Source organism: Rhipicephalus sanguineus, chromosome 3 (assembly GCF_013339695.2).
Source record: "Rhipicephalus sanguineus isolate Rsan-2018 chromosome 3, BIME_Rsan_1.4, whole genome shotgun sequence".
Taxonomy (NCBI): domain Eukaryota; kingdom Metazoa; phylum Arthropoda; class Arachnida; order Ixodida; family Ixodidae; genus Rhipicephalus; species Rhipicephalus sanguineus.
In genome coordinates this window covers 109579931-109594201 of record NC_051178.1, presented here as the reverse complement: position 1 = coordinate 109594201, position 14271 = coordinate 109579931, and the positions used below count along the sequence as shown (strand labels likewise).

Genomic DNA, 14271 nt, shown 5'->3' with positions numbered 1-14271 from the left:
AGACGACGATCTCCCGGAGCGAGCATCGGACCAATGGCGAGGCGCGCTGGGGCAACATGGCGGACGCGGCCAATCGGAGGGCTCGAAACGACCTTCGAACATTTGCTTTTTGTGCGCTTGTTTTCGAAGGGAGGAGCCATCTGAGGCGGGGAATTTGAAGACGGAGAAATGCGCTTTCCGATGAGCCCAAGATATCGGCGCTCGGTGGCGTCGTTGTGGAGCTATGATTTTTTGAAAATCAGTGTTTTTTTTTGCGATTTCCCCAATAATTTTCGCCACCTCGGCAGGCGCAACAATTTTTTTATAGCACTTCTACGCGGTTTTCGGTGAAGATATTTTGGAATCGGATATAAAAAGGGCTACAGAAACTGAAAATGTGAGTTTCAAAAAATCGATTTTTTTTGCCATTTTTCGTGATACGAAAGCCGCGTCCCCCCTTAATCGCGATCAGCAGTGCACCGTGTGATACCGGTATAAGATGCACGGTCTTGTCTTCGACAAGGCAGTAGCTGCCTTGACGAAGACGAGTCCACTAGTCAAATTGTTGGCTCCAGGGACAATCCCTGTTTAATGCTTTCTCATCACTTCAAGTCTCTATCTTCGCCCGAACGTCCACCTTGTTTAGAAATCATGAAGGACACCTGTGTTACCGTCGGGTAAATACGGTACCTGTGACTGGTGGAACCGGGTCTCAATCTCGCCCAGAAGCCATTCGAAGGACTCTGTGGAGAGTCGGAACTCCTCGGCCACGCGCTTAGAGCACAGAGTGGCCCGCAACAGAGCCCGGAACAGGAAGGTGGCGTTCTCGTTTGCCTGGATACTAAGGTGGTCCTCACCAGGCACAATCACTAGCTTCTTCACCAGCTCCTCCACACCTGCATCGTAGCAATGAGCCACATCCCCAGTCAAGCCTCGAGGTACGAAAATAAACCCCAAAGAAGAATCAGAAAGCAAAAAAAAGAGAAGACACATCTCACTTTACCGTGCCACTGCCAAGGTGGCTCTCAACATATAGAGTTGAACCTCGGTACATTGAACAAAGAATGTATGATCAGATGTAATGAAAACATCTGAACTGTTCCTCACATATATCTACATGTAAGGAACATATGCGTATCATGAATCATCGATATAGCAAAGGTATGGGCAGGTCTTGTTACTGCACCCTCACACTGGCCTTGAGAATACTTGCATCATATAAAACAATTATAAGCACATAGAGTAAAGTACCCCTTGAACAAGCGCTTAAAAAATCTATTCAGTTGCAAGGACTTCTTAAATTGCCCAACCAAGGTCCCGTTGAACTCAGTGCAAACACCCTTCACTTTAACAACATTCTGCGCAGTGCGCATTGCAGTTCTACGAACATATTCCATGGCACTGTCCAACATGTCTGACGGCATATCGGTCACTTTCAACAAGTATGGTACGCACTTTTTTTAGCATATCTTTTGGCCCCAATTTAGCTCAGGACTGGATTGGCTACCTAGGTGAACTTGTAGCCAATCAAAGTCTTAGAGAAACTGAAGTCCTTTGCTGCCCAGCAGACTGTTCTGCTGGAGCAGCTTCATGACAGTTTGCACACAGTAACTGAATTCACAACCACTGCAGTCATAAGTGTGCAAGGGTAGCAAAAGGCCACAGCCGTTTTACACAAGGTGCTAAATAGTGGAAACCAAATTGAAAATGAGCAGAGTGACAAATGTATATGAATGTTGAAATATCATTGGAACACTACATGTTTCTTTTAGCTTGAGACAACATGCGGTTGTCATTTTTTTTTTTAATATCACCACTTTTTAATATTATTTTAGGTGTACCAATGTTCTGCCCTTGTTCAAATTATGCAGCAAGTTGGCAATTTATGGTGCGAGTTGTTCGATACAATGCTTGGCTCTGTTACTCGGCCAGCTTGTCAAGGAAAAGAACTGCGAATTAGCCTTTGCCTGAGCTTCTCACTGGGGGCCATGTTTAAAGCGTGGCAGCTCTACTGCTTCAATTTTCTGAACAACTGCAAAGCATGGCTTTCAAGATATACTCTCATTAATCCTTAGACGTATGTATTATGGACACACTTACGGAAGGCAAGTTCACGATTTTTTTTTTTCTTGACAAAACAGGCAAGTAGCAATGCTAACAGTTCTGTTGAACGATTTAGACCACGGAATGTTCAGCTGCAAGATATTAGCAGAAACAAAGCTGTACTAAGTGCAACCTTTGTTTTTCTATGAATTGAAGCGAGAAATGCACATCGCTGTGCAAACAAATCGTGTGGTGACCGGCTTAGAGTAGAAGAGATCCACACAGATGCCAAAATGACATCTTAACATATTTCGTTTTTACACTGCTCGGCAACCCACTGTATTAACGATTCTTTTATAACTGGCTAAACAGCTCTTGATTACAGTGCAGACCACTTATAACGTAACCGCATATAGTGCAGGACCGGTTATAATGCGGTCTTTTTCGACTCCCGTTTACCCTCCCATAGAACCGCATGTATACGCATACCGCTTATTGTGCAGTCCCCCAAGACGAAATACCGTTTATAATGCGGTTGCAGGAAAATATTTCTGACAAACGCGGTAGCGAGGGCGGTTCTCAAAGGAGGTACGCCGCTGGGGAGGGAGCGACGAGGTCGTTACGAAGGGCGAGGGCACGCACAGTGAACGAACGAGGGGCGGAAGGAGGAAAAAGACCGCGGCAGCGCTGTGCGGACTCGCCGAGTGGGGAAGGATGGTGGTTGCCTAGGCGACGGAGTAGCCTTTGCACCGGCGGCGGCAAGGCCCCGCGGCCGCCGCGGCCGCATGCCGGCAGCGCGTCAAGCGCGTTCCGCGTGGAACGTACGATCGCGTCCTCACCAAGTGCGCTTTTCCTGTCGGGAAAAGCGTCGTCGTTATCACACTTGCTAGAGATATCGCGTTTGGTACCTCGTCCGCAAATTGAAAAGTTATGCGGCTTCATGACGCGAGCTTTCGCCTTTTCTGCCAGTGCGCGGACTTAAACGAGCTTGGCGAGCTTTTGTCGCCGTTGATCTCCCGGCCGCTAACACTAACTTCATATCACGCGCGCTGTTCTTGGGTTAGTGCTTGAGTGCGATCTTTTCGACGTCCGACCTTCATGTTGTCTTGGTCAAACTTCCCGCGACAACATGCCGAACCGCAGGCTAGGCCTAATCAGCGTTGGTTGCTTTTCGGTAGCGGTCGCGGGCGATAAAAGTTGCGGTTTGGGGCGGAATCAACGAAACTTTTTGCGATGGCTGCACTTGAAGGGAAGGGAATCGTATCGTTAATGAAAACGAAGGCATGGTTGGCACAAGCAACTCTCGAATGGTGGTTCCGGATTCGATTGCAATGTCTTGGACATCGCGTGCGCGCCGTGAATCGAAACGATCGGTACCGCGCTCAGCACGTGAAATTTCGGTCGCGTTTCGACATGGTTTCTGTGTAACGCGCATACCTCGAGGTGGCCTGAAACGTAGTCGGCGAATTTCCGCGATGGCACTTTGTTTTGTTTACTTTTTTTCCCCGTGTTCATTTCGTTGGCAATGCGGGTACGTCTTTGGCGGTTAATTTTTGAACATTCGGAGATTTAAGTGGTTGTAAGCGCCCCAAATCGCATATGTCGATTATCGGACACGCGAGGCTACATGCTCAACACGTTTTGCGCAAGTGCAGCCTTTGAAGAAGGTTGTTTTGGTTATAGTGCGGTACCGCTTATAGTGCGGATATTCGCGACTCCGGCGACTTACGTTATAAGCGGTCTATACTGTATAAACCCTCACCTTGCACCACCCTAAGAGGAGACAGGTCTGTGGGTGCACGCAGGTTCACCCGGAAAATCTTCTGAGCATTCCAGAGCATTCTCTGGAGGTTGCACGGCAGCACAACCTGCAGTTACAACATCGGAAACACGCATTACAAAAGCCTGGCACGGCATCGAAGTCTAAAGTGAGCAGTTGTGTACTAGTGGCTGGCCAGATTTCGCATGTCAGGTTGACACTGCACCCACTCGAAAATCAAAATAAGATTATTCAATGCAAGAAATGCGCAACAGACAAGGACTGGCGAAGAACGCGCAGAGTACCGACTCCTTGTCTGTTGCACTATTCTTACCTTCATTATGCCCCACCAACATGCCCAAGTTTCCACCCTTCGTAACAAATCATTGGTTTAAAGAAACACCAATGAGCAAGACAAGTTAGGTGGTACTATCGAATTCTGCTTCAACAATACTCGAAACAAAATACATATGTCATCGTTCACCTGCAAATGAATACCAAGAATACCGACACGAGGAATATCCTTGCTAACAGAAGAGGCTTCATAAGCCAGGTGACACACAAAAACAATAAGCGAGGCAACACCACATTCAGCTCTTCATGGATTTCGACATCTGTCCGGGCCTAGTTAACCGTCCACTGCTAAAGAAGACGAGGAATGCGCATAACGAGCCAGAACAGCCAAAACACAAGAGAAAAGAAGAAATCTGTGGCATTACACTGGGGAACGAACACTGGAGTTTCCGAGCAAAATTAAAAAGCATTAGCCTTCATCATCTCTCTTACAGTAATCAACTTAGTTCACTATCGCTGTACTGAACATCTTTGTTAATCAGTACTTTGAACTGTGGAAATAATAATGTGCAAGACAGTACGGCTGTATTGGATGGAAAAATTCCTCGGTTCATTCTATTTGTCCTGTCCTGTGCGCCGTTGCTCGAGAGAGGAAAAAAATCTGCCGATACAGCCTGGCCGACCAACTCACGTGCCACAAATGCTGTCAACGGTGCAAGATCAAATGTGTTATCCTACTGAACGGTTTCCCAGTGCCCCGTTTTTCAAGAAGGCTCACCTTGCTGTCGCCTGTCGGGAAGATGGTTCGCAATATTTCCCTGTCCTTCTTGAGCCGCTCCCACTCCTTCTCAAGCTCAGAGACGGCTGTGGCGCTGCCCATGAGTTCACGCACCACATCCTCGGTGAACACCTTACGCAGGTACCTGCACCACAGGAAAGACGGCAACAACGCCCGTCTTCAGAAGCCCAGCAAAACTCATTCGAGGCCCCTACTTCAACCTTATTTTTTCCCCCTGATATTGTGCTAACTAAATCACACATTGCATTCCAACCAGAGCGTCACAGATCAGTGTCACTTTTGTTGCGCAATAGTTACCCGAAATCACTGCATCATAAAAATGCCATCATTTAGTGAGCTTTCTTTGGAGCATCCCCGGCTATACCTTTGACTCGATCGAGCTAAACAAAGGTCTCCTTGCAGCTGAGAATTCCTTCTAAAACAATTTTGAAACGTACCATCCTGGACAATCGAAATGCAGACAAGATACGATTCACTTATTTTGATTTCTTAGTCCCTCAGGGTATTGGCTAACTTAAACCTTCAAACTGTGTATTTTATGCATAATATCTGGTGCCAGGATTAGACGATGCCCGTATTATACAAAGTCCCTGTGCAGTCACGTGAAAGTTGTATAGTAGTGGTTCCACTGTGTTTAGTTTCCCTTAGCAGCAAACAACGACCACGCAATCAACTTTGCTGCCCACGGCAGATGACTCCGTACACTTTATCACATGCACGTACAGAAAGTACAGCAGCGGCAAGAACTTACCGCTCATTGCAGGCGTCGAAACGGAACTTCTTCTCAAAGGATTTGTTGGAAGGTTTCAGGGTGGGCATGCTCTGGAACTCGACGGTGCCTCCGTCGAGGCCATCCTCTCCGTAACGCAGCTGGATCACCTGGCCGTTGCTGTTTCGCACCGTGCCGTCATAGGCAATCATCACACTTTCCATAGCTTTGATCAGACGACGCTGGATGTAACCTGCAGACAAAGCGCACAATCACAGACCCACCTCAGCCATTGTTCCTTAATGAATAAGACTGACCTACTGTTGTCTATACTACATGGCACAAAGCTCGACGTCAGATCAACAAGACAAAATGTTTGTCCCGCTTTTATTTCTTCACTGGGTACCTCTCGGCCCAATAATTAAAGAAGGAGTGCTACGGAACCTCAATTCTAAGAAAGTGCAATAAATAATGACTTATGTGACCTTACACATACAGCAGGCAGTCCAAAAGCAACACAAGTGACGACAATGATACCGTGGGTGGAATAGACCTTTTTCAAGCTATCCCAGAACCCCCCGCGGGCGCGCGAAGCACTATGGGAAAAGTGTGTACGGCAAGCCCGCCGGCTGTTCCGTCGCTCGCTGCTCGTTGGCGCCGTGGGAGCACCAAACGAAAAAAACGCGTCGCCGCTGGTTGACTATTATTAAATCCTAAATACTACACATCTCTGAACGCACCTGCATGTATCTCTACGCATGAAATGCGAAAGGAATGATGCAGTCAGTGTAGGTATTACCGAGCAGATGTATACCGGATGTAGCAGTTAAGCGGCATGCGAGTTATCACGTGTCGATACATGCAGTCAAAACGTGATATCGTGAGAAATGTGAGCTGGAACACCGAATTCGTATTCATTCAATGATTAATTGTTCACAAGCCGCTATGGCATTTAATGCCACAGCGGCTCGTGATCTGGTTTAACCAAATTGTGGAGAGGTGTTACAGTGTTCAGGTATACAGATGATTATTTGACTTTAATTGACAAGTCACGCGCTGTACAAAAAAGTGAGCACATTAAACGTGTTTAAAGAAAAAGGGATGGGACTAGAATTCATTTGCGAGATGTCTTGCTCTGATAATTTGCAGTTTCTTGATACATGCTTTTAAGTTTCAGCGCGGAGCATGTTTGCGGGCAGTATAGCCCGCGTTCAGCGAAATATGTGTTTAATTTCGCGTCAGCGCATTCGAATATTGTTAAACGAGGAATTGTGATGTCATGATTACGCACGGCATTGGAAAAAAAAACTTGCACACATAACATGAGCAGTAGTTTCCAGATGTAAAGTGATCAAAGAGGCGGGATATCCTGCGTATCGTTGTATCTGTCTGCGAAGATCTGTTCGCATGGCAAAGAAAGATTGAAGAAACTAGAAATATTGCACTTATTCCACATATGTATTAGAAGTCGCATGGCCTGAAGAATGTAGGGAAGAGATGTGGGTAGTTTAAGGTCGCATGGATCTGCGGTGGGCAAAAAAAAAAATGCGGTCAGAGGCATGCCAATTGTTTTGTAAATTGTGTAGGAGTTAACCGCAAATTTCTCTTTCTTGTGTCCACATGTACATCTGCCAGACTGGTCGATGTATTAACACGCGCCTCAGCGAGCATTGAAATTCATTGAATGGAGCCGTCTCGCCTCACCTCGCTATGCCAGTCGTGCAAATGTAATCCCATCTTCGAAAGCACAGTAATTTTGTACCATCAACCTAATCAGACAACGCGAGAAATTTCGGAGGCATATCATGTCACAAATAACGCCACACTTTGTGTCAGTCAACCTTCTCAGTCGTTACAAGACAAGGAATTCAACTTTATTAATCGACTGTAAGCACGCGCCTTGGTTGTTTGACTTTTCTTCCTTCCTTGTCAAACACGCGCGACGCACTCCCTTTTTTGTATATATGTTTTTTTTTTTCACGCGTGCAATAAACTTGCAGTTGTGTGTGAGCGCCGGTTTGTGCATTTCCTTCCTTGTACTGCTCCTTTTTTTCGCTCTAAGTATTATTCCAACCTGTAGGTATAGCACCAACGAAGGTTAGTAGGCACTTATCGTTCGTTACATATATGGTGCGAGCGACGCAATGAATGTATCTCATTTCCCCAAATGCCGACTGCAATTTCTAGTGTACTCTTTAAATATCAGAACCTCACACTGTACTCGTCGACAATGTCGATGGACGTTGATTCCAAATGCATCCGTGAATCATAGACCGCTCCTGCACATCATAGGCAACCGAGTTGTATTTTTTTATGCTGTAAGGCGCATTGGCGCCAAAAAATAAATAAATAAAAGGTGACGCTTCTGAGCCGCTCAAATGGTCCAACAGTGGGACAGATAAAAATCCTCGTGAGGCTGTCGCAGCTAAACACTGAAGTTCGTGATTGAATTGCGCAGTAACATGTAGCACCTTGCCAAATTCACTGTGTCTAAGAAGTCCTGGCACGGCGCAAGCGGAAAGCTACAGCGCGAGGCCCGCGCGCTCGTCGCGGTGGCTGGTGCGGCGTACACACATTTCCCATGAGCGCTTGCGCGCCCGTTGGTGGCGCTCGTGTGCTTGAAAAAGGTCTATTTGTTCCTTTTTTTAGGTTTCATTGTCCCTAGACACATTCCTTATGTTTTTGATCTAGAGCTTTACATCCCCTATTTCCGTTGCGAGATAGCAGTCACTATGTCAGCAGGCAAAACAACTCAGTTTTTGAACGGTACATCCGTAATGCCGTGTACAGGAAAAGCTTGGAAATGCAGGCACATGTTGCAAATGTTTTTTTACTAGTTTTCACTCCAATTTGTGCAAACACAAAACTATCTGTCCTTCTGGGTGTTCTTGTAGTCAACTACGACATAACCAACCTGTTTCGGCAGTCTTGACAGCAGTATCAATGAGACCCTCTCTTCCTCCCATGGCGTGGAAGAAAAACTCGGAAGGGGTCAGACCGGCCAGGTACGAGTTCTCGACGAAGCCACGGCTCTCGGGGCCGTAGTCGTCCTTGATGAAGTGGGGCAGTGTGCGTTTGCGGAAGCCAAACGGGATCCGCTTACCTTCTACGTTCTGCTGACCCACACAGGCAATAACCTGCGCAAATACGAAGAGGTGCAGTCAAGATAAAGAACAAATGCAGCTGGTAGCCAACTGCACTACCGTACTATGCTGCACTAGCTCGAATGCAATGGCCACTCTGTTTTTCTAGAAAGATTAAATCCGAAACCAGAAATGTGGTCAGTGTTCAAATCCAATGTCCTTACTACTGCGAAAATGTACACGACTCGCGTCCCGAGATTTCTTCATGCGCGTCAACAGAAAAACCATTCCACGAATTGAAGCGAGAAGTGCCTATCTCTACTGAAATTACACATGCAAGATTGAATCATATTGCTCAGTTATTTTAAATGCTTCGCCGACTACAAAATAAAAGCTGCATATTCCCAATGTGGGTGTTCACTTCAGCTCAGTATTTTTGATCTCTCCACAGAAATCATCTATGACATTGAAGGTTTCATCCTAAAACCAGGAACACAAAGATGACTGCTAAATCCACAACAGATGATAAGGCATGTCCAAATAATATGAAGCACATAGCATTCACCACACGCGTTTCCCGTGCAGAAAAGACCCACCTAGTAACTGATTTCATTTGCGTTGTCACAGCACTGTGGGACAGCCACAAGCCACGCATAGCTGGGAATCCCAAGAACCAGTGCGAACACATGGGCAGAGTATTTGATTGTCTTGCTGTCATTCATTCTGTTTAGTGCACTGCTCGATTGTTCAAGACCAGATCTCTCTGATCTGGCGGCCTCAGAATAATAAGCGACAATGACCAATGCCTAGCCCGGTCAAAAATCTTCCTTTCTTTTTTTTCCAAGTGCGAACAGCTGCCATTTATCTCTAACCCTGAAAATCTGGCAAGGGACAACCAACTCTATTGCTTTAAATAAAATAAACACTCGGCAATAAAAAACCAAACGTAACTGGACTTCATATTATTTCATTTTTAATTAGTGGGTGACTTCATTTGATTTCTATTACGTTTCTTCCTTGTCGAACAGACTCCTTTCAAATAGTGGCATTTATTTAATAATGAAAATCGCAAGGTACATTACAGTCGAGAAAGTGTATAGCTATCTTTATAGCAGCCAGTCATTCAGTCAAACATTACAGTACGGTTCAAGTGACGAAAATAGTACATACATACATAAACTTTTAAACATGCCCAACATCTGCAGAGGAACCACGGACAAACCAAACCCCTTTTATGATGTACCTCACACATGGATGTAAAACATTGCTCCTGTCAAGCAACCGATGTTAGTTTTCTGAACTATTCTTGTAACTTTCTATTATTTCGCCTGTCTGAGCTATGATTACAGTAATAAATGGCTTAGGAAGAAGGTTTAAATGTGCGAACATACAACAAGAATAAAAGCAGCCACAACATCGTGCACACAGAACTGTATAATGAAGGAGGGAAGCAAACCCTTTTCTAAAAGAGAGAGTCTCTTTACCTGAGATATGTTAATTTTCGAGCCTTTGGCTCCAGAGACCACCATGGCCTTGAAGTTGTTGAATTCGGACAGGGACTTCTGGGCGCTGGCACCAGTCTTGTCACGGGCATCGTTCAGGATGCGGTTGACCTGGACAAACGCAATTGTTGCTACAGCACTGCACCAATGCACTTGCAGGCTTTCGGTGTTGGTACTATACTGAACACAATTGTTTAGGAAACATGCTAGCATGCTTCACTGCTGGCTTAGGAGAACTTTCTACCTCCGATAACAAGTGCGTACTTGCACATACAAAACAACTAGACAATAACTTGCAACCGATGTAGGTGGCAGCTATATCTTGCTGGGCGTTGTGCAAACCGGTGAAATAAACTGGCACGATAACACTCCCGCTGTTTATGTTGCGTACTTGCCACCAGTGTTTTTGCTTTTCGTGGCTTTATCGTCAACCACTGCATCCCCACTCCATAGTCTTCCCTGCGCAAGCTGCATCGACTGATGGTAACGGGGGCGCAGTGCAAACCAAAATTTTGCCTTTATGTTATAGCTCATGGAAGACATTTATTGAACATAGGAACCCTTCTAACTGTATGCACTGCACACACCAACACACTAGTGCAATAATGAAACAACTATTTCACACTTTTTGAGCACAGTGGCAGTTTACTCATACATTCTATGTGCCAAAGATACCACAAAGCAGGTTCGTTTTTTTCTTTTTTTTCTTTCTATTTGTTGTGGGTAAAATCCAGCGAGAAAAAAAAAGGTACCTCAAGGAAAGCATGAATTTATACCACAACTATCTGCATTAACTGCCCTGCGGTGGCGACACCTTCACATTCACATCAACCAGCCTCTTGCCTGGTTCTCGAAGGTCTGCCTGAGGGTGTTTCCTGGCGATGGCTCCAACTCGTCGTTGTGGGCCTTCTCGATGACGTCTATCACGTCGTGCTTGGCCTTCTCAATGGTGTTCTTGATGTCGATGAAAGTCTGCTTGTCGGCAATGGTGTCGCCGATACCGATGGTGTGGCCCTCCAGGAGGAGCCAGGCGTTGACCACCGTCTGGATGTGGCCGTAGAAGGCCCCTGCCACCTCGTGGCCCAGCTCGGCAAACACCACATGCATCAGCGAGCCCGACGAGGCACCTACTGTCTTCTTGCACACTATGCCACTGATCAGCTCCCCATGCTCAATCAGCACCTGCACACAAATAACGCGAGAGGACTTTTTTAAAATGCCGTCATGGTTGCGGCCTAAAACAAGCTCTTTACTAGCCAACACCGAACCAAAGAAGGACACCAAATCACACACCGCATCTTTCTTTAGTTTAGTGTGAATTTTAGCACTGCCCCAAGACCACGAACTACTGAATGGTTCAGTTTACTGTTTTTAGCAGACAAGGTTAAATGCATGGACAGGTCACAAGGTGATGCCCTTCAAGTAGTACAGTAATAATCGCCTGGCAGCACCGCTACAACTAAAGACATGCTGGCCAAACGACTGTGAAATGATCCAGCAAAAAGATTACAATAAGGTCACATGGTCCCTCATGCTTTCACCTAAGACGACTTGAAGGCTTAGTCGTCTTAAAGGAGTACTGACACGATTTTGAAGTGCAGCAAAACGGACGTTTTTGGTTTCCTTGGCATGTAGTGTTAACACTCTCCCCACACCGCATCCGGGAAACACGTATAAATATTTAAGTTTGATTTTAAAGTTTTCATCTCCCAGCATCTGCAAGGCAGCTTCACCGCATGGAGAGCCCTATGACGTTTCAAGTCAGCTCACTTGGTTTGCGAAGTCTGGGTTCTGCATGCAGCCTAAATCATAGAAATCGCTGTCGGAGGCACTGGACGACAGTTCACTGATCATGAACCACGTTCGACTGACAGCAAAGGACAGCAGGTGCACATTTCGTGGGTTGCAGTCTGCCCGTGACGTCACGGGCAGACTTGACACGTCACTATGAAGCCGCCCTCTCGAAACCGAAACCGAAACTGCTGGTTGAAAGAAGCGGTATTAAAAATATATGCAATGCATCCCCAGGCACCACGACACTCTTTTTAGGGTTCTTGACACCCGTGCTTTCATTTAGAGCAACAACCCGAAAAATTTTAAAATTCATGTCAGTACTCCTTTAAGCCTTCTTCTTCTCATCTGTCTACCGTATTGATCCCCCCCTCGGCCCCCCCGTCCTCCCCCCCGCCCCCACCCCAGCTTTTTGCATCTCATGTGCTTGTGCATTGCCTCCGACATCAGCCCACCTTTGACCAAACGATAATGCCGTGTGTTGACGTCGTGATGACATCACTAACTTTGGCGATCCGCGATGTCATGAAGACGTCATGGGACATCAGGTCGTGTGACCTTTGGTAAGCCGACAGCACACAAACGTTTAGTTGAGTATCAAGTGACTTTCACCCAACCTTTATTACTTAGTTCATTTTTTTTACCATTCGTGAAGTCTGGCTAAGTATCGTCACGTCTCGCAAAATTTCACGCTTATGAGACACACAAGTGTTTCGCACAAAAAGAAAAGTAGGCGAGTTAACTTGCCTTGGTGTCACCCGGCGATATCCACTTATAGGGTCCATCGTCCTCCTCGTCCGGGTGAGTGCTGTGTGTTCGGATGAGGTTCACATTGCCGGGGATGATGAGGGAAAATATCTGCTTGCCCGTCCACAGGGGCTTGGGCTTGAGCACAGCCGGCATGGGCATCTTGCCATCCCAGATGGGCAAGAACATGAGGATTGTCATCATCTGGTCCTGTGTGCGTAAAAAGAGCCAACGACATGTTGCGCATCCCACGACTGCACCAAGTGGTTGAGAACAGAGTATTATATTCAAGGGACGCTAAAGAAAAACCCTAAATAAGGTTAGATTGATCAGGCCACTTTAGTGATACACCATTTTTGTTGAAATTCTTCACAATAAGCTCGCCGTTGTCAGTACCGCTTCGTGTTGTCCCTTTTTTTGTCCCATGTGATCTTGTGGCTACCTTTGCTAATCATGAACCACCAGCTGGCCTACACCCACACCGTTCTCAGTTATATTCTCTTAGTCTCCATTTGGATCAATTCTTTATGGTTTCGTTGAGTTTGCCATCTGCTTAGTTCTGGAACATTTCCTCACGACTCATCAATCTTGCCATATTAATCTGATCTTTTGTCACAACACATTCATCTCACTTGTCGCTGTACCACCAGCCTGTATAAACCTCCACGCAACAAAGTTTAGTTGAACGTTACCATTTGTACCCGTCTGCCCATGCCCTAACCATCAACCGCTGCAACCGTCAAGCAAGGCACAAGTTTCAGCAAGCAGTTTCTTGCACACAACTTCCCAAAATCGCACCTTTTCAAGGAAGATATCCCGCTTGGTCATCTTTCGGACAGCGGTGAGAGTGTCCTGCACAATACCCATGACGGGCTTGTTGGACTGAGGTGTGATGATCTGTCGGGGCACCATGGCTAGCTGCTCTACCTCGGCACGCGTCTCCAGAGACTGTGGTACGTGCAGGTTCATCTCGTCTCCGTCAAAATCAGCGTTGTACGGAGTTGTCACACTGCACCGTGGTCAAAGAGAAAGGACAAAAATCAAGGCACATTTTGGGTTTTGCCTGAAGCGTACATTCAATGTGCACAGTACTATATAAAGTAAGCAAGTGAAAGCTAACCTCACTTCCTACAGTTGGGCAAGGATAAAACAGAAATTCTATTCGCCCAATAACACACAACTTCGTTCTATCTCCGTTCGAGTGCGAGAGATAAATATCGAGAGATAAATATATGCTAGATGAAACCTTGTCGACAAAGCAGTCCCGCACCAAGTCAAACAAACGAGCAAATGCAGCCAGTATGGTTAGTCTCACCTGAGGTTCATTCGGAATGTGGACCAAGGCAGCACCTTGATCTTGTGCCCCATCATGGACATTTTGTGTAGCGTCGGCTGACGGTTGAACACAATGATGTCGCCGTCCCGGACGTGCCGCTCCACCTGTTTCCGGAATAAGTAGAACAGCCACAGACACAGACGTGAGATTGGAAAACAAAAGCCAAGACAAAGCTAGAAACGGCCCAAGTAACCCCAACTCTGTGCCACTCTCTCTCTCTTTATCATAC

At 46.2% G+C, this 14271-nt stretch overlaps 1 protein-coding gene across 1 annotated transcript in view; it reads right to left on the bottom strand.

The window, feature by feature from the left end:
* The window catches only part of LOC119386933 (DNA-directed RNA polymerase II subunit RPB1), a 45771-nt gene that overhangs the window by 19494 nt on the left and 12006 nt on the right, over window positions 1-14271 (bottom strand). Inside the window, exons 8-17 of the mRNA XM_037654223.2 lie at window positions 14022-14146; window positions 13505-13715; window positions 12707-12916; window positions 11012-11350; window positions 10151-10279; window positions 8498-8720; window positions 5626-5836; window positions 4854-4998; window positions 3785-3890; window positions 670-875 (exon numbers count right to left, since the gene is read on the bottom strand). Of these exons, the coding sequence (XP_037510151.1) occupies window positions 670-875; window positions 3785-3890; window positions 4854-4998; window positions 5626-5836; window positions 8498-8720; window positions 10151-10279; window positions 11012-11350; window positions 12707-12916; window positions 13505-13715; window positions 14022-14146 (1905 nt within the window). The remainder of the gene's footprint in view (window positions 1-669; window positions 876-3784; window positions 3891-4853; window positions 4999-5625; window positions 5837-8497; window positions 8721-10150; window positions 10280-11011; window positions 11351-12706; window positions 12917-13504; window positions 13716-14021; window positions 14147-14271) is intronic.